The sequence below is a fragment of the Plodia interpunctella genome, chromosome 5, assembly GCF_027563975.2.
Source record: "Plodia interpunctella isolate USDA-ARS_2022_Savannah chromosome 5, ilPloInte3.2, whole genome shotgun sequence".
Lineage (NCBI taxonomy): Eukaryota > Metazoa > Arthropoda > Insecta > Lepidoptera > Pyralidae > Plodia > Plodia interpunctella.
Window position 1 is genome coordinate 8,318,417 of NC_071298.1, and position 23,996 is coordinate 8,342,412.

The 23,996-nt window shown below is 34.7% G+C and overlaps 4 protein-coding genes across 7 annotated transcripts in view; 2 read left to right on the plus strand and 2 right to left on the minus strand.

Annotated features, from left to right (window-relative positions):
• Window positions 1-2,278, plus strand: part of Hr4 (Hormone receptor 4) — an 88,028-nt gene extending 85,750 nt beyond the window's left edge. For all 4 annotated transcript variants that reach the window (XM_053745066.2, XM_053745065.2, XM_053745069.1 and 1 more), the window contains 2 exons: window positions 575-690; window positions 1,082-2,278. In XM_053745066.2, coding sequence (XP_053601041.1) covers window positions 575-690; window positions 1,082-1,162 — 197 coding nt within the window. In that variant the 3' untranslated portion in view covers window positions 1,163-2,278. The remainder of the gene's footprint in view (window positions 1-574; window positions 691-1,081) is intronic.
• A 4,814-nt stretch (window positions 2,279-7,092) lies between these two features.
• Window positions 7,093-9,315, plus strand: eIF3i (eukaryotic translation initiation factor 3 subunit i). The gene is made up of 5 exons (XM_053745687.1): window positions 7,093-7,236; window positions 7,369-7,595; window positions 7,954-8,086; window positions 8,354-8,521; window positions 8,791-9,315. Exons 1-5 carry the CDS (start codon window positions 7,234-7,236, stop codon window positions 9,247-9,249), a joined length of 990 nt encoding a protein of 329 aa, XP_053601662.1. The 5' UTR covers window positions 7,093-7,233; the 3' UTR covers window positions 9,250-9,315.
• A 239-nt stretch (window positions 9,316-9,554) lies between these two features.
• Window positions 9,555-12,434, minus strand: PpV (Protein phosphatase V). The gene is made up of 6 exons (XM_053745131.1): window positions 12,172-12,434; window positions 11,756-11,901; window positions 10,856-10,997; window positions 10,571-10,725; window positions 10,178-10,290; window positions 9,555-9,845 (listed from the first exon to the last, which is right to left on the minus strand). The coding sequence occupies exons 1-6, from the start codon at window positions 12,340-12,342 to the stop codon at window positions 9,655-9,657; spliced, it is 918 nt and encodes a 305-aa protein (XP_053601106.1). The 5' UTR covers window positions 12,343-12,434; the 3' UTR covers window positions 9,555-9,654.
• A 2,642-nt stretch (window positions 12,435-15,076) lies between these two features.
• On the minus strand, window positions 15,077-22,732 carry LOC128669903 (RNA-binding protein RO60-like). The gene is made up of 12 exons (XM_053745130.1): window positions 22,577-22,732; window positions 21,992-22,299; window positions 21,654-21,828; window positions 21,037-21,195; window positions 20,440-20,651; window positions 19,982-20,187; window positions 19,034-19,170; window positions 17,924-18,055; window positions 17,342-17,512; window positions 16,857-16,990; window positions 16,290-16,540; window positions 15,077-15,745 (listed from the first exon to the last, which is right to left on the minus strand). The coding sequence occupies exons 2-12, from the start codon at window positions 22,184-22,186 to the stop codon at window positions 15,610-15,612; spliced, it is 1,908 nt and encodes a 635-aa protein (XP_053601105.1). The 5' UTR covers window positions 22,187-22,299; window positions 22,577-22,732; the 3' UTR covers window positions 15,077-15,609.
• Window positions 22,733-23,996: the final 1,264 nt, after the last annotated feature.

Consider the following 23,996-nt stretch of genomic DNA (forward strand, 5'->3'; position numbering starts at 1 on the left):
TACGTAATATCATTCATATCTAATATGAACTTACAACATATGCCATAACATCAATAAAATACCTTCCCAACCAACTGCATTCAAAACGTACACATCAATTTAAAAGATGCTGCGTTAAAACGGCACACATAAAACGAGCGCGCGTACAATACCGTGGAAATGCGCGCGCGAGTGAGCAGGATGGCGATAGTTTGTGAGGACGCCAGCGCGCTCGAGCGGAGGTCAACGGCTAGCCGCGGTCGTTGCCCTGCTATCGGAGTGACCTACTGAGCGCGTGACGTCATCGCCGCACCGCGCACTCCATTGGCATTGGTTAACCGGTGCTGCGCTGCCATCTAACGCCATCTAGAGGCGAATAGCGAAACAATGCAAATAGTATGACCATTGGAAAATAAAGGAGTTTTCTTCCAATTTTATCCGCCTTATCAAAAACAACCGTTGGGATTTGATTTTTATATTTTTATATTTGGGCATACATAATACTTTACCGACCGCATGTACTTATTTATTCAGTTATTACTACAATTTTTAACAATATTTTTTTTAATGACAATCAATATTTATTTTCTTGCAGAAGTGGAACTGGAGAGCATCCAGGACAGATACGTGCAGGTCCTGCGCAGCTACCTGGAGCACATCACACCGCACCACCCAGGGAGACTGCAGGAACTGTTCGCCAGGATACCAGAGGTAAGATATATTACCAGATTGTTACCAGATTCAGTCTTGTAGATTTTATAATATTAGTGAGATTACAAGGATACGCATATGCATACGTAGATTGTTATACAAGGTTAAAAAGGAATCAATTAGGTACCATACCAAACATCCGAATAGGAAATGATATATTATAAGTATTTTCGAAATTTATTACCGTTACAATAATAACAACCAAATATTACGTAACATAATAATTTCTAACTAAATTTAACGATAAAAAATGCAAATACACAATGTTATCTCATTAAAACAGTCCTATTAAGTCCAAAATAAATGTTGGTTTAAACCAGAATTGCAAACACCCATAGAAAGCTTCGAAGCGAATATTTCAAAATGGCCGATGTTTTCACTTTGCTTTCAGATCCAAGCCGCGGCGAACTTGTTGCTGGAAAGCAAAATGTTCTACGTGCCCTTCGTGTTGAACTCCGCCGAAATCAGATAGTATATGGCCCAGCAGGGGGTATAGTTCTCGATGTACGAGAGGTATACTCCGCGCGCCCGCCGCACCCTCGTCTTATGATTGCCGCACATCACACCGACCTGTGTTCAAACCTACGATCCAGCACAAGAGTTCGTACAAATTCTACTCGGGCATGGACAAACGGCGTCTCCACAGGAACCTGTTCCAGATCCAATTAAACAATCTATGGCAGCGCGGGAGACGTCCAATATACCAAAGTCGCTGGGTTAATATCGGATGGAAATTGGATGGAGTTCGAATGGTATTGGGTATGCAAAACAATAAAAAGAGTCTTCACCGAGTGATTCGCTCTTCGCTGTGTAACTAAGGAAGTGTGCATACAGACAATTCGTAACAATTGAGTTTGCTTCTTTGGCAGTGACGGGAAGTGCGAGGACAGTGCGGTACTTTATATATCTTTGTTGAGTCGATGTGTGTAATGGTTTTATTGTTTAGTAGAGGAATTAAAACGTCCCAATTGACAGACTGATTTATTATTAAATACTTAGCAATTAGGTACCAGGGACTTGAATGCGTGTTTTATATGGTAGTGTATACTACATAGTGTTAAATAGATTAAAATATATAATAATGTTACTATTTAAATAATTGTCAGACGAAGAATTGCATAATATATTATTTCTGTAAATATAGATTAATGTTAACATTGTAAGTTGTTTATAGAACAGAATTGTTTCTTGTAAATGAAATATTGCTGTTTTAATTTGCATTTTATATTGTGTAGGTTTAACCAGTAGACTAAATCTCGCTGGGTGTGTAATACGGAAAAATTTAATTTAATTTTGTATGACCTGTTCTTAATGTAAGTAGCACTAAGTACCTACTCTCAGTGTTTACCAAGACTGCTTGTATACTGTTTATAAATACACTAAAATAGCGTGGTTTCGCTCAGTTCTCGTAGTCACAACTTTTGCATTTTTATTGTGAATATTTTCGCATAACACTTGTGCATCATAATACGTTCTTAATCATTTCGAAACCTTACTGGTCTAATTAGATGTAAGCAACCGCGAAACACGTACATATGTAAATATAACCCCAGCAGGGTTACAGATTGATTAAAATGGGTCTCAGTTTTACTAGACTTTGTACTTTGCTTCCTTTAAATGTGTTCAATTGTAATTGTGCTCAATGCTTCATTATTTTCATGTCTCCATTGTCATTCACACATACTATCAGTAACCCATTTGAATGTTAGCAATTTTAATAAAATACCCATTTCTGAAAATCTGTATCTATCAAAGAGGCTTTTTTGATCCATTTTTTCTAGTTGTCTCCGAGGAAAATTCATTAATTTCATTCATATGCACCATATGTACATGATAACAGGGCGCACAACTAACCCACATCCTGCGATCAATATTGCGACAAATCATACACAAATACAATATCGAAGTACACACAACACCTTCAAGCGCACCATTTCAAAATTAAACATTAACTTTATGTAAGTCCTGATGACCCAAAATAACCAGATTTTCCAAACTAACACTGTCTATGGGCACTGCCTTTTTTGAAGTTATTTGCCGTTATCGTTATTAACTTGTATTAATCATTAATATTAAAATTGTAATACATACGTTCCAACAACGGTGAACAGTTACCATTAGAATTAGGAAGGCGGTCTCGCCGTGTTTTAGGTAAATTAAGTAATTACAACCAAAAAGTTCGTTCTAAGGACTTAGGTTCTAGGTAATTAAATATGCCTTAGCATTATTATGCTGACGTCAACATGGAGACAATATCGTGTCCAAAACTAATAAATACCTACAACACACATTAATTACAGTATTAAAGATAAAAATGTGCTGGTTCCTGGATAGTCATTGCAGATAATGCTTACTTGAGATAGATTTGGAAATTTGATTCCGTTTAAAAATTATTATCTCTTTCTCTACGGTCTTTTTACTTCGGTTATGTAAAGATGTGACAAAATCGTAGTCCGCGGAATTAACACCAGATACCTAGCTGATTTCAGATGACGTTTACTGTAGTTTCTGAAGTAAATACACATAAGTTCCAATAAAACAATAACATTGAGCATCAGACCACAAGAATAAAATCACCATTTACTTGTTAGAAGCGGTAAAAATATAAGTCGAAGTTCTTACCGTCCCTTCTTTAAAAGGAATTTTTAGCATAACCTATTCTATTTAAAACAGTTTCGAACCGAAGGGTTTATTATAGGATCCTGTTACCTGAATGAGCGACACACGTCCGTTCCTCATCGTGTTACCATTAGTTAAGTGTTAGTGTTATTAAATGTGTTTTGTAAATTGTAATATTAGTTTGAATACAACCAGTTACGATACTGCCATCAAATGCCTAAATAGTTTTCAATTAATTTTGTTAATCTTTGAATAAGTACGTTTTAATTTAAGTTAATGAAGTTGAAATTATTAGTTAATTGTGATAGTTGAACGGTGTTAGTCGGCGTTGGTCATCCGCGCTGACTAACGTAGGTCTGATCGGTCTCATACAAACGTGAGGGGTCGCCTCTAGCTTCAGTGCAATCCCCACGACAATTGGATATATTATTATATTTATTTATTACTTTTTCTAACTTAAACGTATAATTAATTAGTTCATAAAAACACCATCCGAACAGAGGTGTTAAATCTAAAGTCTGAGGTAAAGATGCCTTTATAGATTTTTAAACATGTAACGACGGGAATGGTAAATATTATCGTCGTCGAGCATCGTTCTAATGTAAATGATAAAGTAAGTAATATTGACACTTATTTTGTTAGTATAATAGTCTTAAGGCGAAACTAACGGCAGTGTATTAAATTGGAAGCAGTCGTTTAAGAATGTTATTGGCGTTGTACAAAGGATAGTATTGTTAGTAAATATAAACCAATTGGCGCATTACTGGCGAGTACCTAATTAGTTAATAGTACACGGAAAGCCCACAGAGGCTATGCATCCATATGTAAATACAAATTATTGGATTATAAGACGAGAGCCACTCATATTTCGTTGCTGTTCTAATTGTTTTGCTCGTTGGTATCCTCAGCTTTTTCGCCTTTTCAATATTTTACAATATACTCTAAGCCCGACTTTGTGCGCGATCTGCCTGTGGTGTAGTGATGAAAGATTATTGATTAGGTATTGTATTCTTGAAAATGATTGGCTACCAGGCTGCTGTGTCACTGGTTAGTATTTCTCGATAAAGTTTCATTGCAAGCGATTTCTCACCTAATCCTACGCGCTTCACCACTGAGAACTATCGCGCACGAAGACGTCGAAGAATACACAAAATTGACTGAACATAAAAGTGTAAACGTTATGATTTGCTTCTGCTTGTTGTTATAATTTGTACGTAGACATCGTCGTCTTAGCGGAATTCGATTACGGCCGGTTTTTGATACACTTGTGCCTAACACTTATATAACTGCACACCTTATTGTCACCATCGTAAAAGCAGGGTTAGCTTAGAACAGGGTTTCAGCTTCAATATACAATTTTAACGTGAGGTTTAACACGAATTAGCGACTATAGAATGAGTATCCTACGATCTGCCGTGACAAACCAATCACCATTTTAGAACCTATATCACAAAAACTATAGCATACATATTATCCACAGCACATTTAGTAAAGGCACAAGTTATTCGACCGCCAGCAAGTAGATAATACTGCGAAAATATTTTGACTGATAAATAGTAATTAAACATAATAATGTAAATGTAATATAATTTAAGAGTGTAACAAAAACTTAATGCATTTCTCAGTTTCTTTACAGTCCATAGAAGAGTAATTAGTTACGTCTAAGATATCATGACGAAATATTTTCACATTCATAGCATAAGATTTGTTGTGTATAAAAATAGCGATTCATGAGTATTTCGGGTAAAAGAAGGGTTAAAATTGTGTACATTAGACCTTGTAATAAAATAGTTACGAGTGTAAATCCGTAAGAGAATATATATTTGGAAACGTTGACGAGTGTTTGTTGTATGTAATTCGTGTAACAGATGGATATTTGGACTCTAAGTACATATTAGATATCTATTCTACAAGTTATTCTTCATGTTTTATTCAAATTACAGATAATTCATTGAATATTTACGTTTACATGAACAAACACGTTTAGCTTTTCATACTAATTTATTGTGTACACGATTTTTATGGCAGTTCTCACTTTCTCTTAAAAAATAGTTTAGTGCATTTGCTTAAAAGTAATTGTTTTCAAATATATATGAAAAAAAAATTTACATGTTTTCTACTTTCACTATTTTCTCTGAACATTAGTCGACAGATGTCGGTAATAAACTTAAACATTATGAACTAAGCGCAGTAATACGAGGGTTAAACTAAATATATACCTAGTGAAAATGATTTCACACACTTTTTACAAGCAGTATCATAAAAAGTGCCTCGATTAGATGAGCACATTTTCATAGCGACAGAATTTCTGATATTTTCTGGCAATATTTCGTCTCAGTATCTACGATAAGCATTGTTATTGAGACGTGACATTGACTTAATCGACACCCTTTTCAGAGTTCAATGTGGTCGAGGATGCTATTTCACGTATTTTGTTGGACTCGCTCAATATCAAGACTTATGGCTTCAGAACTAGCATATACTTTAAGTATTATTGATAACTTAGAGTTCTATGTTTACATATAGCAAATCAAATTAGTTTCTGATTGCAGTACTGTTCTCGATGGATCTAAGGCTGTTTTATTTGACCAAGTTAAGATGACTGTTTGTGGATACTGAATTGTATTGTCTCGTTCGAGTGGTGCGCCGGTCGTTAGTCAATCGAAAGTGTACGGATTGCCAAGAGAAGTTACCTACAGTTGTGTTTAGTTAGCGATGCATAACGTGTTTGTACTTTAATTTGTTTTTTAGTTGTACTCTTGGAAATCAATGGTTAATAATTTAAGAAAATAAAATGTATGTGAATTATAACTGTTTTTATTTTCCCTAATACTACTAAGGACGTCATAAAACAATGTTATTCGTACCTATTCGTAACTCTCACTAAACCTCGAAAATCGTGACCGATTTGAATATCCTACTGATATTAAACGAAAGTGATGATGTATGTGTGTACTTTAACTACGTTTGTTACTCTTTTGCGCAAAATCTACTGGACCGATTGTTATGAAATTGATACACAGTGTATATAATCTGGAATAGCATATAGGGTACTTTTTATCCCGAAATTCCCCCGGGGCGCAGTTAAAACATTATAAAATCAAGTTTTTTTTATTCTTGAACTTTCCCGTTTATCCAATCAACATAGATGACAAAATAAAAGAACTATGATGTTATACTGTTCAATATTTTAATTTTACCCGGATAAGAGTACAACTGCGTTGCAAGTCAAATAAATAGCTCTACACAACGCAACGCACGCTGCTACGTACGCCTACAAAATGTGCTACAAGACGGCAAGCAGAGTGGGTGGGAGGTGCTACGACTACGATGACTGCTACGAAGAATAAACTACGTATGAGTGTTTTTATTTACCGCAATGAAATACCAAGACCAGCAATGTATCAGCATATTCAGAATCTGCTGAAGTTTGGAACAGTGTGGTGTGAACTGTTTGGCAACAGTGTGGAGCCGGCATTAAAATTCCAAAACCATTTCCTCATTTTGGCTTTTGCAGTGGCGCCCTAATAACATCAGATTTTACTGCTATCTGTTGTCGAGTAGCTGAACTAAAATTCAAATGATACATGCTGCCATCTGTATATACATGCTCGAACTATATAGGTATACACAAATGAGTAAAAAAAATATTTTATCTATTTTCTATTTCAATAATATTAATAAATTATCATTATGTACCTATTTATACCATTATATATGTATAAATAATACTAACTGTTGAACAAAATTAAATATTCTCGAATGTTTATGCTATTCGTCTCATCTTCTATGCCCGCTATACTCATGTCAACAAAAAATAAAAAGTAAAGAAACCCTTATGTCAAAAATCTGCCGACCGCCACATGTCACGGTAGAAATTACATTTAAATTTAATTATTTTTACAAATAAATCATAAAAAAAACATGGTGAGTAATGTTCACAATATGAGTTCGTATTTTCAATTCAATATAATAGTGTAACATCTCAAAATTGCATTACCTGCAGCCCAACAAACCTCAAAACTAATTTGCGTCATGTTGTGTGCGATTTTGTTTTAGAAACCTCTTATGCTACAAGGGCACGAGCGTGCCATCACGCAGATCAAGTACAACCGTGAAGGAGACTTGCTGTTTTCAGCAGCGAAGGATTCCAAGCCAAATGTGTGGTGGTCCTTGAACGGAGAACGTTTGGGCACTTTCAACGGCCACGGTGGTGTGGTTTGGTGCCTCGACGTAGATTGGCAGACGATAAACTTGATCACGGGTGGAGGTGACAGTTCCTGCAGGTTTGTAATGAATAAACTAATCTAAATGAATTTTGGTTTAAAGGATCCATTGAACAATTCAATACAGATTAACCTGGCCCTAATGATATCATCCCAACAAATATTATTATAACTATATGAAAATGATTTTATTAGTTTAACTACTCAGTGGCAAACAAACATGAAAGGCTGATGATGAAACATAAATTTTATTTATTTTGAACATCAGTATGATTCTAATAGGAAGTTAATTGTACATGTTGTATGTAAAAAAGAAATTCATCCCAATGTAATAAACAGTTGTTTTTGTTATATGAACTTTTTTTACATTATTTCAATGTACTACAAAACTAAAAGGTGAGATCAAATTTTCTTTTAGATTATGGGACTTGGAAACAGGGAAGAATATAGCTACAATAAAGACAAATTCATCTGTGAGGACATGTAACTTCAGCTTCAGTGCCTACCAGGCCGCATACACCACAGATAAGGCTATGGGACATCCCTGTGAGGTAATTCACAATACACTATCCTGGTATTTGTAATATATAACATTAGAAGACTACAGTTTTTTTTAAGTAATAAACCTTTAAATATTAAAGACAATGAATTGGCCCAATTTCAGGCTTACTATTTATATTTTTGTCAAAAACTATTTCCATATAAGTATAAAGCAATCATTCAAATTAAGATACTTAGCATGAAACTGTGTATAAGTTTGACTGAAATAACTGACTATAATTGGGATGTTCGTATTGTTTACATTTTAAATATTCCAGGTCTTTATCATCGACACCAGAACTATTGATGACTCCATTTCCACTCAAGCACCAATCCTAAAGTGGGAGATCACAGACTCGAAGGTCACCTCAATGGTGTGGGGAACACTGGATGAAACCATCATCACAGGTCATGAAAGTGGAGATCTCAATCAGTGGGATCTTAGGGTAAGAAAATTCAATTAAAGTTTTAATTTGAGAAAAAATGTAGGAAAGCAATCCCTGATTCTTAACAGCTGAAGAAGGAACAAGATAAGACTTAGATAATAATAGGGGGGACCTATTATAACGCGCACGCGATATAAACTATAAAGAGGTCATAATATAAACTATAAAGAGGTCATAATTGCGTGGCATTACAAGAGTATAAGTAGAATTAAGGTATTTCACATATTTCATTCCAATTAATCTAATAAAATATTTAATGTATTTTACAGACTGGCAAAAAAGTGCATTCTATCAAAGAGCACACACATCAAATCAATGACATGCAGCTGTCCCGAGATGCTACCATGTTCATCACTGCTTCCAAAGACCAGACAGCCAAACTGTTTGACACCAGCTCTTTGGAACTACTCAAAGAGTACAAAACTGAGCGACCCGTGAATTCTGCTGCTCTCAGTCCTATCCTAGACCATGTGGTGCTTGGTGGTGGTCAAGATGCTATGGAAGTAACAACTACTTCTACTCGTCAAGGGAAGTTCGATGCTCGATTCTTCCACTTAGTATTTGAAGAGGAGTTTGGACGTGTTAAAGGACATTTTGGCCCAATCAACAGTTTGGCTTTCCATCCTGACGGAAAGAGTTATGCTTCTGGGGGTGAAGATGGTTACGTACGGGTACAGAGTTTTGACCAATCTTACTTTGATTATACTTTCGATTACAACCGTGATTAATTTGTGAGTATTAATAACTTCCAACTGTACCTTCTTGTCTAAGTAAATATAAATAAATGATTTCTATATTTTTTTCATTTTCTACTCTATACACCACCACATTGAGTACACCATTTATTTCATAATAAAGGGCAAACCCTTTATTAATATCAAGATATTTATTAACAAAACATAATATACTTGGGCCCGCTATTCTAGCTCAGTAGTAGGCAGCTAGCTTTACCTTTTTTTACATCTGAATGGAAAATGGGAAATGATATCAAATTTTAAAGATAAGTGTTAGGAACGAAAAATGATAAATTCAATACAATATCCAACAATTTATTATACAAAATATTTACTTAATTACACTTGGGAATACTTGCTGTCTTATTGTTCTATGTGTTATCACTTTACTTATGATCCTCAAAGGAAGTATGGTGTGGTGTGTTGTGGAGGCACTTCACGTTCACTGTCAGGGACAGCTTGGAATATTTTTGGCGTTCTGTCATTGACGGTCTTGAATTCCAATATGGAAGCCACATTACCGCATCGATAGCAGTAATTAGGAGCTGACCAGACTGTTACCAATCGTTTATCAAACATATATTTGTAACCTGAAACCAAGAACACAACTTATTAAAAAATATTTATTAGTTACATGTTGCCCGGAGCTTCGCTCCCGTGGTAATTTTGGAATAAAATATAGCCTATAGCAATCTTGGAAAATGTACTTTTTGAAAGGTGAAAGAATTTTTGAAATTGGTTCGGTAGTTTCACAAATTACTCGCTTCAAACATACAAACTCACAAACGCTTCCCTCTTTATAGTATAGGCGTGCGGCATTTAAACTGTGTTTAGCTGAAGCCTTTTTTATGAATGAGAGATTAATACTATGAGATATTTCTTTCAACATTACAACAAATAATAATTAAGAACATTTATTTACCTTCATTTACGAGTTGATGGGCTCTGCATATTAGATTTAGGTTATTATAGTTCATAAATAATTCTGTGACGTAGCTCCCAAACAACCAACCTGCACCTCTGGGGCTCACTGACCTGGAACAAATTAAGGAAAATTTATTATTATTATACCTTTTATTCCATGAGACCATATCGATCATTGCCAAAAAGATGGTTGGAAATTAAAGAGTGCCACCAATTTAACACATTAACTTTTAAGTAAGTACATATGTAATTATATCCAAGTCTCTTTTCAATTGTTATTCTAGGGTCCTTAAATAACGAGGTCCTAAGCATAAGAAAAGATTAATATTGGTATACCTGCCAACTAATTGTATGTCAATGTTTATTTACACAAATAGAGTAAAAAACATACCATGTTTTGACTTCAGCTGGATCTGACCACAGCAAGTCACAGAAGGCACCTTTATGTGGTATTTGTTGATTCCTATCAATACACCTGATCTGATCGAGCATAGAGATCTCTGGTGATAATCCTCCGTGGACACACAGAACTGTTTCATCTATTAACTGTAATGAAAAAATATCTACTACATAAAATTCAAGGTAGAGAAAATAATTCTAGTTACTGCGCTAACAAGTTCTAGACTCTTAAGAAAAACTTGAGAGAAGACCAGAAAATCAATTAAAAAATACATACCGCTGCCACAGTTAGAAGGTCAAATACTCTGCAGCAATCTTTCCAGGCATTTGCATTACCATATTTGTTGAGGCATTCATCATAGAAACCATACACTTTTGTGATTTGACAGGTTTCATGATTCCCTCTTAACAAGACTATCCTGAAATTAGATGAGAAAAATAATGATATCAGGATTTCCACTCTAGTCAACTCTACATATTTTTAATGTATTTTTCAATTTTTTTTAGTATTAGCAAAAGTAGGCAGCAACTATTTATTGTCTCTAATTTTCATCCAAGAATTTCTTATGAGAAACCTGATTGCTTTCAGAAATTCAATGCCTAAATTAAAAGGTAGGCATAATCATATGCCTAAATGTAAAAGGTTGAAGTTTAATTCAATATTTTGTACAGATTCCTTAATAGTACATGTAAATATCAAAATTATCCCATATTTTGTAAACTGGTTGAGCAATTTTGTTGAAACAATTTTTTGTATGAAAATTTTATTGAATCCATTTTATTTTATATTTTTTCACTCCATTATTTAAAAATTAGAGGGTGTGGGGAAATATTTGCTTCGGAAGTAGTAAACTACTTCCGAAGCAAATATTTCCCAAAATATTAGAATAATCAAAAAACTGTTTCAGCAACCTCCACATTTTTCATTGCTATCTTAACAATTTTATTTTTCAACATCATAACAGTTCATTACAACTATGTACCAAATTTCAACCTTATAGTATGCATAGACTATAAAATGACTGTGACAATAGACAGACAGACATGACAAAGTTCTGTTTTTGCCATTTGGTTATGGAACCCCAAAAATCACCTTTTCTGTTTACAATATTAGTAGGACTGTGAATTAGCAGATAAGAATTTTATAATTAGTTTCAGATATTTATAGACAACATACCTATCTGGGTAACGGGCTTTCAGAGCCATAAGTAAAGTCAGTGTTTCTAAACTGTAGTAGCCTCGATCGACATAGTCTCCCATGAATATATACTTTGTGTCTGGTACTTGGCCTCCCTTGTTGAACAGTTCTTCTAGGTCATAAAACTGCAACAAAATTAAATAACTGTAAAGTTTAGGGTACACAAAACAGGTTGTAATGAACACTGTTAGGTACTTAATGTATGAATAGGAAAATCAATATTTTTAATAATAATAAGCCTGTGAATAATAAAGGGTGATCATGGTAAGGAAATTAGATAAAGAAATGGGAGTACTGAGTATAGTCAGCTGTATCTATTTTATATCCTTATATTGATAAAAGAGACATAGTCGCTGAATTTGATTTGATCTGAAGTAATAAGGACGTGAATATACCTGTCCATGTATATCTCCACAAACGGTTACTGGGGTCTGGACCGGTTGGACGTTGGGTTCCTCCAGCAACAGATCACAGACAATGTTGCACAACTCCCGTAAATCATCTTCTGGTAAATATTTACACCTCTTTGCAATTTCTATCCATTTATCCACGTCACACATCTTCATTTAATTCAGTAGGTAGAGGCGTATCTTGTGTATTTTTTATCAAGAAAGCACTAGCAGACAATGAGCAAATGACAAAATCACAAACCTGACTGACAGATGAGATGACAGCAATGACAAAAAAATGTCATGACAGAAAATCAACTATTTTTCCGAATCGACATCTAACATTTTATTATTATTCAACAAAAACATCATTCTGTTTCAGTTCAGTATTGAGAGTATCAGTGACCATGAGCATGTACCTACTAATTCCATGTCAGCAACTCACGCAAGAACAAAGAAAACTAACGCAAGCGCAGTACTTAACGCAAGCGAGCGAAGTAAATCAAACCACACGTACTACAAAATACCGGACCTGCTCGCGGGGCTCTTTAAGACTACGAAATCGGCCCTTGTTGGTAGATTAAGCATTTTCTATTCTTAACATACTCAGAATATATGTAACGGCAAAACAAAACATTTTTCAAGCCAAGCAACAAGAGTTATTGTGTAGGTGACTTTTCATCTATAGATCACGAAATGGTTAATTCATTTGCCCTCCCTATTTCGCGCGCAATTTCAAATGAAACCCACCCACGAATAAATCGAATAAATTAACGACGAAGTAGAGCTGAAGTGCATGTGCACTTCATAGAACCTAAGCTTAGAACTAACAGCATATGAGCATACATGTGTGAGCATTGTATGTCAGTTACAGGGCAACCAACAATATTCATTGTAAATAGGAGCGAAATAAAACTTCAATTGTATACTAAAAAGTTTAATTAACGTGAAAACAAACATGCAAATACATTTCATAAATGCTATTACATCTTGTTATTCTTGTGGTGCTGTCGATATGCTGCTGTGAATAGGTTAATAAAAAATATTATTATGCCTAACTTAATGCTAAAAGCATATTGTTTGAAATACAACAGACAGATGCACAATGGGACGGATCAATGTTTATAATTTTAAGCAAAGTAAGATGCAAATATAAAAATGGCATACTTATACAAAAATGTTTTTTTCAAATAAAACTAAGTAGGTACATTTAAACCATACATATAGGTTATTGCATATAAGTAGTTTTACCTAAAAACGGCTGATATTTGATGTAACAATAATACGTGGTGAAATAAACACAACAACCTTTAGCAGTAAATCACTAGAAAGTTGCCAAAGCATTACCAAAAAGCATTACCAAATCACAGAACGCTACTTAATTTTTATGACGATTTATAAAGTAACAACTTTTCAACAAAATACCATAATGGTGAAATGACGACGAATGACCATAATATCCATTATAAAACGTCATTTCTGATACAGTAAAAAAGTTTAAAATAAATAAATTCTTGCATTAACAAGGTGATAGATAACTAAAAGAATTATAATCTAAAAATTTGATTCAATAAAACAACATTACACTTAGTAAAAAGCGTGTTTAGCAATTTCGAGTTACATGCCATCGACTTTTGAAAATTTTTACCATTTTCATTTATAAAAAAATACTTAAACCCGAGAGAGTACCAAGTGATCACAGATTCTGAATGTCCGTTCATATCAGTACAAAAGTAACCAACATGTTGCAACGGATTCACCTATATACTACACAAATTATGAAAGCTGATTCATGCCCATTATTTTGTTAGACGATTACAGTACTTCTAGTCTAGTTAAATAGTAATGTTTAATTAATTTAACCATGAGCATGTACCTGATTTCACTTTGTCTATAATACCAAAGATATGCTACAATTACTTACTAAGAATAGCTTGACGGCCAGTACTCATTAAATATACAAATGCATAATTGCTTTGGCAAATGGAAAGGTAAATACACAACCAGTCCATAACGTACAATGAAACAGTAATAAATAAGATCTGAAAATCAACAATACATGAGTACTGACAATCAAAACTGGGGAAACGCGATGTCGTGCGGACTGTAAAATAAGTTCTTTTAAGTGCCCCTAAAGAAGAAAATAATAGAAATTAACGGAAAAATTAAAAAGAAATTACGAAAATTTCAGTCCCTTTTTATGGTCAACAAATTAGATATAAAAAAGTTTCAGTGTTCTTAATTAGTAGAGGCAGACAATCCTCTATTTTCTTCTTTAAAGTGCATGTTACAAAAGAAATATCACCCCCTTGTCACATGTTTATCCCCATATACAATTATTGTAACACTGAACACATATGTAGTAGTAATATATAGTGAGCGCCAGGTGCCATTTCTTGAAGAACCAAAAAGACCCTGTTATGAATGGTTCAAGCTACAAATACTAGACTTATCATTACGAGATACACACTTCGTACTTATAGAATATAGAAAAAAGCTTGCGCAAACAAATAATAACATATCGTTTATTATAGCACAATCCGAAAAACTACAATTTCAAAGGAAACTTCACCTTATTCTATTTGTATGGAAAAGCGATAGTCATCATGATAATAACCATAGTTATTGTCCGAAATAACTAAATTTGGAAGTATATGGCGTAAACGCGATTTTTCAGAAAAGTACCAATTCATTATGACAATGAAAGCGGTGTGCCACATCAAATCGAATTTTCGATTAAAGAATGCATTGAAATGCATTGTTAGTATGCATTGAAAAAAAAAAATGTTCTATCGTATATTAACGCCTAGTTGTGAAAATCAGCGATCGAGCACATTAAAGCCATAGTAGTGGATTAAAAAAATAGTTTTTTGAAGAATTCGGCTGTTTTTCTAAATTCCTTTTCATCTACAAAATTAATACGAACCACCAATATTTGGTAAACTGGTAGTAATTATTCTTAAATTCATCAAATGCAGAGATCGCTAGTAGAGTTCATAGACACAAACCGTTGCCGTAACTATATGTCACAAGAGTGTAAACCTAAATAAGTAAAATCCGTCGATTTCGATTCGCGGTCAGTTTTTTCGCATAAAACTGGTTCTAGTTTATGTTAATTTTAACTACAAACAATTGCAATACTGAGGTAATAGAAGGTATGATCAACAAATAGCGATAGGTGACACGCAATGTAAAGAACGATCGATGATTTGATTTTAGATTTCATATCCTATGATGATGTAGAGACGGTTACAGGATTGATCTCGAAAATGTTAGACAATGTCACGAAAACAAGACACCTAACTAATTATAGACAAAACTGTGATTTTGAGATTCAGTAAACGGTTAACAATATTTGGTGGATATAATCGCTGTTAGAAGCGCTTCTAGTAGTGTTCCTTACATTGCGTTCGGAAATTGACATTAGTGATTAAGGCCGGCCATTCACTTGAACTGGCCGAGCACGAACGCGTCCATGAGCTTGGGCACGTGCTCGTCGATGCCCACGATGTCCAGCACGCCCTCGTGGCTGCCGTCCGACGTGCCCACGCGGTGGGAGGCCAGGGACATCACGATCAATCTGAAAATTAAAATAACAAACGTAAAAAAATCGTTACAATTTATTGGAATTGTGGAATCATTACAGTAGAGATATTTTGAGGCAGATTAGTGGTGAGTAGATTATTATGTAGCTTAGTGTGATAAAGCTATCCGCGCACATATTTGCAGCATTTTGGTGGTATTAGCGTAAATTTCCGATTTCTAGGCTCCGAGAAAAAATGAGTGGATTGAATTCAATCAACTACTAGTTGATTGAATTTAATAAGTAACTAGTTTGAAAATTGTGAATTTATATAGGTATGTTGATATTATGAAAAAATATGCAAAGCCGGCCGCGAACACCGCGAATGGCTATTTGGTTTCGCTACTACTTTTTTCTCCCCATTATTTATTTCTCTTTCGACACTGGCCACTTCGTATATATTTCGCGCCATAAGTTAAATTGGCTTTATTGCACACAACAGTTACAGTACAACTTAAACATAATAGTACAGAACTACATGAAGGCTAGTTGGAAGACGAAAAGTGGGTACGACTAACATGTCTAGCTTCAAAGCACTCACTTGGCATCCATAATGCCGGATTGCTGGCGGTATCTGAGCAGCGCGCGCACCGGACAGTGGTCCGGCACATCGTCCTTGGCCGGCGGCGGGCCGTAGCGGCCGCCCGGGCCGCGGCCGCCGCGCTCCGCCGCCTCCAGCTCCATGTAGCGCGTGGGCCGGTCCACCATGTTGATGAACACGTCCACTTTCAGGTCGTTGTTCGCGGCGTACACCATCGGGGCGTCAAGCTGCACGCGGCCCAGGTTCACTTGCTGTGGAAATTACGACGTTGCATTTATGTGTTGCAACATGTTAAGCGCGTGCTCGTCGAATAAGAAATCTTTTTAAGTAATATTAAGTATCTCTGCAAGTGAATATCTGTATATTCTTTTGAGAAAGAAATTTTTAATTCTATTAGCGAAATTGCTGCCGTTAGCTACTATTGAATCGCATTTATTCAAAAAATATTATGGTGCAAGTAGCATTCGATTTACTTGAAAAATAGGACTTTTTGTATAATACTGAAGACGCGCGAATTAAACCCTTCTTTTACGCGGACGTTAGTCGAAAATACCCGAGTATACTCACCCTTAACACAAACTCGGCCTCGTCGATGGTGCTGAAGTTTTTCTCGATGGAGACGAGCTGCAAGCCGTCGTCCGTGAACACGGCCAGCTTCACATCGCGCTCGCGCTTCAGGATTTGCAGGGCGAGGATGATAGCTAATAATAAATTACTATTATTTTCCTGGCACTTCATTTATATATACTACACTTTTTCTACTACAATTTCCAAGATCTATAACGAACTAATATTATATTAAAAAACAAATAGTTAAATTTGAACAGAACCTTCGATTTCCTTGCGTTCATAATGCATAATTATTATATTGTTTAGTAAATTAACGTCTGGCTGCCCCAATAAAAATAATAAAGCCACAAAATAAAGCCCCAAATAAAAAAATAAGTCATAAATATGCACATATTTTTATGACTTATTTTTTATTTGTGGCTTGCAATAAAAAAAATCGGCCTACATAACTAATCACATTAATAAAGATCAGCTCAGTTTACCTGCATGTCCGGGCGTGACGTGCCTGTTGTAAAAACATTCAGCAAGCAGCCGCTTCTTGTTCTTCTTCTCCGGTTCGCCGTCCCCCCCACCCGCGGAGGCCGTTGGGGTGGTCTTAGTTGAGGTCTTCTTGACTTTTTTCGGGACCACGAAGCTTTTGCAGAAGTGACGACCTGGGCAAATTAGGAAAGCATAAGCAAAACTAAGATTATGTTTATTATACTTTTGCTATAGAATAGCAAAAGTATAATATTATTCTTATAAGTCATTATTATAAGTTATTCGTCGCTTTGTTGTTTGGTTAAATAAAAAATAAACCAATTAGCCTTAAATTATCCAATCTTTGGGGATTTGACCTATTAACTAAGTATATTAACCAAGTATTAATACATATTGCATTGTTGTGTTTCAGAAGCTTATTTATGTGGATTTTCAAAAATTAACCATACTTTAAAAAAATACACGTTTGGTGAACGTGATTAACTTAAATTTTAAAAATATAAGTATTTCAATATACTTCCAGGAATATAACACTAGTGCCGCAAGTGACTTGAACAAACTATTACTAATAAAGATCGACTTACCTTTAAACATGTGGTGTCTCATATCCATCGTGATCATGTAGCGGGCATTAGTTGGCGGCGTCAGCACCCAGGTCAAGTCGATGAGATTGGTCAAGGCCGCGATCACCGCCTGGTTAGGAGGCTGGTCGATACCTAACGGATAATAAATAAACTCTATTTGTTCTATGAGCGAAAAATAAACATAACAGTGTACATTACATAACTTTTACTCTCGCGCAGGTCTAATCAGTCAATGGAAACAGAATTAAACTGGAGATTCTGCAATAGACTACCCAAATAGCGACTCCATATAATAAGCTCCGTTATACATCAAAATGTGGATTATCAAAATTAATGTGTTTGCATCTATTATTATGTATTGTCACACCCGAAGCCCTAAAAAGGCGAAAATTATCTAAATAGGAAAGATTTATATTTTTGTATTTGTAATGAAGAAACTAAAAAACAAAAAAGAACTAATAAAGATAGTTAAGACCCTAGGACTATACAGAAGTAAATTAGACTACCTTTTATTGAGAAAAAAAACGCAGACTAAGTCGCGGCCACTAGTCATAAGTAGCGCGGTATATTTACTTTGCTAAAGTAAATATATTTGCTATGCAGTCAAGGCAATAAAAATATATGTGGAAACATGAATCGCCTCGTTGATCTAATTAGCGGTTATTGATTACTAGATCACTAATGGTCGCGTGTTTACAATGCGTTTAAGTGCATCCCCACGCCAGTACGAGAAAGAAGTCCAATTACCAGGCGGAAAAGCGAAATGTGGGGCATAATATAACTTATTTATATATCTGTAATACAATTATATTTTGTTTTCATTCCATTTTTATCATTTCTTTTCTCTCATCTCTACTTGCTATGTTGTGGGTTAACTATCATCTCTTTATGCGATCCAGTTTAGGACCGAAACTGATCTGCATCACAAATTTGTACCATCAAATCAATTTTATTACTAATCCTGTTCAGTTCAGGATCCTAAATTGAACTGTTCTTTCATTTAAATTATTCTCCCAAAAAAAACAGCCTCTAAATGACTATAAAAATCATGGCTTTAGGGCGAAGCCGCGGCAAAAGCTAGTTTTTGTTAAAAAGTAGTATCATCCTTACCCCAATTCTTGACCTCCTTGGGGTGTCGCCTGGTGACTATCCACTCCCACGTACCGGTCTTGCTGTCGAACATCTGACGAGTGCGACGACGGATTTCCTTCTCAGCGGCCACTTTTGCTTTTTCGTGTTTCAGAGGCCTGTTCATTGCACGTTGGAATATGGTTAATTAATGTTTTATGGAGACCGTTGTTCAATTTTATCTTAAAATCTGTACTAAATGGTAAAATATTTTATTTACTTGTATAAAGTAATTAATTTTTTCTTCGGTTGATTACCCAAATGTGTAAGAATTTCTCTAATGTAAAAAAACTATAATAATAAACTTTTTATGGATTTCAATTGCCAATTACAGTGTATGATTTTAAAATCTTAAGTTAAAGCTATAACTTATAATCTATGCAGTCACTGATTGTAAGAATAATAGGGTAGATGAACAATTTTTATTTTGGGGACTATTCAAAGGCCCTTATATTATTACAATCACCAGTTAAAGAATTACTATGATAATAACATTGCTTTCAAAGATACAACAAAAACAAAATCACACATTTTTGGACTCATTGTCGAATTACACTCTAACGTAAAGTCACAATAGATTAATATTGTAGTGAAGAAAGGCTATGTTTGTTAGGCTACCTTAATGACTTCTTAACATATTTTTTTTATGATGGTTGAGTTTATTTTTACAATTTTATTATTTATTTAAATGGACTTTCCAACCAACCTTCTTTGTATGATCCAGCGGTATTGTTAATGGCTATGAATTTACACATTATATATACATATTTTTTACAATTTTCTGACCTTGTCATCTACACTATTGAATAACTATTGTGTAATTTTACATTCGCAAGAAGGTAAAATATTGGGATATCTTATATTAAATATAACACCTTTTTATGTACCCAATTCTTTTGGAAATAAATTAATTTAAATAACCATAATCACCTGCTCTTCTTTTTGTAGTTACACAAAGCAATGTACACAGCAAGTGGAGTGACTTTGGACTTCTTAATGACATCTTGGTTGGTCAACAGAGAGACAAGAATAGCATTAGTGGTAGAGTCATTGGTCAAAAAGCCCATGTTGTGGATACGCTGAATATGGTACAGAAGTTCTTCTAGGCTGAACTGAGGCAGAACTGCATTCCAAACCTAAAAGAAATACATATAACTCCCATCAAATGAATAATCTTCAAGTATGTATGGATAGTCAGGTAACACAAACTCTTATATACGTATTTAGGTGCTATGATCTCTTTTATTCACAATCGAAATATTTTTGTTTATAGCATTAAATCACAAATATCTATGTTAAATAAGTGATAATAAAAAAGCTCAGACAAAAGTAAAATAATGACAATATACTCTAACATAACAAAATAAAAATAAAAATTAGTCTCTCACTTCCTGAGATGTAAGCAGATGTCCAGGGACGTGGTCCAAAGTGAACTTATTTTGAGTAGCAATGGCCGCGGCCGCGACTGCATCCTCGCAGTGACGCATGTCCTCGACCTTCTGAATGTACTCGAAGATCTCCTTTGTGCCTTGCGCTTCACCAAGCAGCTGCTTAGCTCGTTTCAGTCCAAAAATCGCATACTTTACGACAGCATCCCGAGCTATAAAAATATACTTGATTCATTACTCCTTCAAATGTTGAGGATCGCTATTTATTACTCTTTCTATTCATGTTTAAAAGATTATAGGTACTTTTATTTTATAGTAGCTAAATTCTGTATTACAAAACATATTTAGTCACACAAAGTGCACTCAAGCTTTGTCAAAAATTTAGAAGAAAAAAAAAACATTTTTTTCAGGTTTTTACTTATCTTTCTTCTTTATAGGGTTACCTCTGAGAGTGCACAATTTTATTACATAGTATTAGTAGGACCTCATAGATAGGTTAGGATACCTCGTAGGTAGGGATTTGTAGGACCTCATATTCAATCATTCATTGCATCCTCTCCAAATCATCAAGCTAAAATATATGAGTTATTAGCATACCATGATCATTTTCAGGAATTTTCACATGTGATTTTCGAAGCAGCGTTTTGTGGGAGCGACCATGACGTGCACGGACCCGAGTCATTTCCTTGGCTAGTTCCATAGGCTCCTTTTTGAGATACCAGTCCTGAACATTCTTGCACCATCCCCTGCCATTACCTAAAATACAAGAAAAAGTTAATATTTTTTCCTAAATTCAATTGATGTGTTGATTCTTTATATTCTACTATAATAATGTTTATTTGACATGGTATCTTTCATGATCACAACATAATTGATTTGTGTACAATATATATTTAATATATATTTAATGGGAAAAGATCGCAAGGCAAGCCGAAGGTGCGATGGTCTGACGAACTGTCCGCCTTTGATAAGGATTGGCAACAACTGGCGAGAAATAGAAGTGGTTGGAAACAAAGAGGGGAGGCTTTTGCCTAGCAGTGGGACCTAAGAGCTACATAAAAAATATATATATTTAGATTTCTATATACATTTTCATGATAAAAAAAGTGTTTAATAATATTGCACAAAAAACAAAACATACAGTAAGAATGATAATTTCTTAATACTTTCAACATTTATAAAATTAATTATTATATGATTTAAAGAGTACTTACCTGTTTTCAGAAGCCTAGTGAATTTGTTAAAAAGCATCATCTGTTCTGGTGTTTTACAAATTTCAGCTGCAGCTTTATATGCAGCTTCCTTGACTGGTGAGGCACCAACCAGCAAACATTTGCTAAGAGCAAATGCAAGGGTATCAAAGCGAGTATACCAGCCATCCTTATATGCCTAAAAACATTAGTCATTTATAATAATATTATAAGTACATCTAATGGAATATGAAGGTACATTAATAAACCAATCAAGAGGTAAAAATAACATGAACAGGTAAGTACAGAAAACAATAAATTGCAAATGAGGGTAAAATAAATATTATTTGTTAAATTAATACCTTTACAATGATTTCCACAACATCAGAACCATGAGCGGCGTCAGCAAGAATTAAATTGATAACAGGCAGTTTATCTGCCTCAAAATACTTGTGAGACGCCCAGCATCCAGGGAAATATATCGGAAATTCATTTCCAGTATGCAAATACCGTATGACCCGGTTACGTAGTGCCGGATCAAGTGGCTTCTTACTCATTTTCACTTAATTCACTGCTCCAAATACACTATCCAAGCCTTTTGAACTGTGTATCAACATGCAGCAGTGTATGGTAGCGAATTCGAGGTACACTGCGCACAATTTGTTCAAAACTGTGAAATATACACACGAAGGTAAATGCACTACGCTAGAAAGCTATTAATTTTTTGTCGGTATTCGAGTGAAACATGTGCCACAATAAATTGAGGATGTGGCCAGAAAAAATTGACAATGGAGGCTGAATACAAATCTTCCAAAACTCCTGTTGTAATAAAACTAAGACACATGCGTATTTATTAGAAAGATATGAATTACAATTGAAATACGAAAATCACGACCACAATACAAATAAAATATATTTACAAAAATATTTCTGTATTTTTTCCTTACCTCGCTTCTAGTCTCCCCTACCTCCGTAAATAATTTATTGATGACAGCCAATTTGACATTAGAATGACAGAAGAAAATAAAGCCGTGAGCCGTATACGTAATCATCATACACCTACGACAATAAGTTACCGACTATTCGAAGTTCTTATCATGGACTAACTTTTGCCCACAACTTCGTATGTGAGTAAAAATCCATTTTCCGTGAGAATTTCAGAAAATCCCTTCTTAGTGCTCAACTCCTAGGAATCTACACATCAACTTTCAGCTTTTTACGCCCAGTAGTTTCGGCTGTGCGGTGCATTATCTGTCAGTGAGTCAGTCATTCAGTAACGCAAGAGTTTAATATATATATATGTAATAAATACTTCGTACACGGAGTACCTACTAATCCCATGGCCCTTATATCATTAGAAACACACTCCGAAGTGCTTACTAAATCCATGGAAACACTAGTGAAAAAATTACTGTGACAATGACAAAACTTTCAAAGATATGTTAGATTGCAACTTACTACTAGGTACTTGTTTTGTTTAAAATGGTCTACGTACGTGGTTCCTATATTACTGTTAAGTGATTAATACAAAATATTTTATACTACTGCTGACGTTGATGCTCACTGTGGACAAACCTCTGTGGTTTTTGTCAGTGTTCTTATATTATGTACTATATATATTTGTTCTTTATATGTGAAATAATAATAAAAAAAAATATGACAAAAATTAAATCACACATTTTTTGACTCGTCCATACTAAATGAAATGTTCGCTAAGAAAGCTATGTTGGCAACTTTATTGTTGGTCGACACACAGGTTCGACAGCTATATTAAATATTATGTTTGTGGTAATGACTTAACAACATAATAAAAGTTGTTACAAAAAATTTGATTTTTATAACTTCATATATTTTGAAAATGGACTTTCCAACGAACTTTAAATTTTTATATTTAGATCCAGCTGCATTGTTACAGTCTAGGAATTATCATAATGATCCTAAATATATCTATTCGATCTAGTTTATATATATATTTTTACAATTTTCTGATTTTGTCACTACCCTATTAGGCTACGTACAGACAGTTCAAACCACATATATATCTGTGGTTTAAACACAGAATGGACATTACATGGAAAGGTTTAAACGTGGTTTAAACCACGGAATAATGAACGGTGATCCAGTGATTCACGTGCGATACTAGTAAAAATCCGATGAGCGCCGGTCGCTCGTTGTTCATCACACTGATTATAAATTCAGAGTCAAAAAGTGTTCGGACAAAGTAATTTTCACTTTGAATGAAGATAGAAGGACAAACCAGTTCGGACCCTAATCGGATAAAATAGGTGATTTGGTGTTAATGTAAAATGTGTACATGGAATAGGGCATAATACGCAAAACTCAGCGCAGATGGCGCTACTGGTACAA

Coding starts and splice junctions, on each gene's coding strand:
- PpV (XM_053745131.1), bottom strand. CDS start 12,342: ATGAAGATGTGTGACGTGGATAAATGGATAGAAATTGCAAAGAGGTGT. Junction 10,726..10,855: donor ACCTTCTAACTGTGGCAGCG/GTATGTATTTTT, acceptor TTTTCATTACAG/TTAATAGATGAAACAGTTCT. Junction 10,291..10,570: donor CCAGCTGAAGTCAAAACATG/GTATGTTTTTTA, acceptor AATTTGTTCCAG/GTCAGTGAGCCCCAGAGGTG.
- eIF3i (XM_053745687.1), top strand. Junction 7,596..7,953: donor GGAGGTGACAGTTCCTGCAG/GTTTGTAATGAA, acceptor ATTTTCTTTTAG/ATTATGGGACTTGGAAACAG. Junction 8,522..8,790: donor TCAATCAGTGGGATCTTAGG/GTAAGAAAATTC, acceptor TGTATTTTACAG/ACTGGCAAAAAAGTGCATTC.
- LOC128669903 (XM_053745130.1), bottom strand. CDS start 22,186: ATGAGTAAGAAGCCACTTGATCCGGCACTACGTAACCGGGTCATACGG. Junction 20,652..21,036: donor AATTCCTGAAAATGATCATG/GTATGCTAATAA, acceptor ATATTTTTATAG/CTCGGGATGCTGTCGTAAAG. Junction 17,513..17,923: donor GAGACACCACATGTTTAAAG/GTAAGTCGATCT, acceptor TAATTTGCCCAG/GTCGTCACTTCTGCAAAAGC.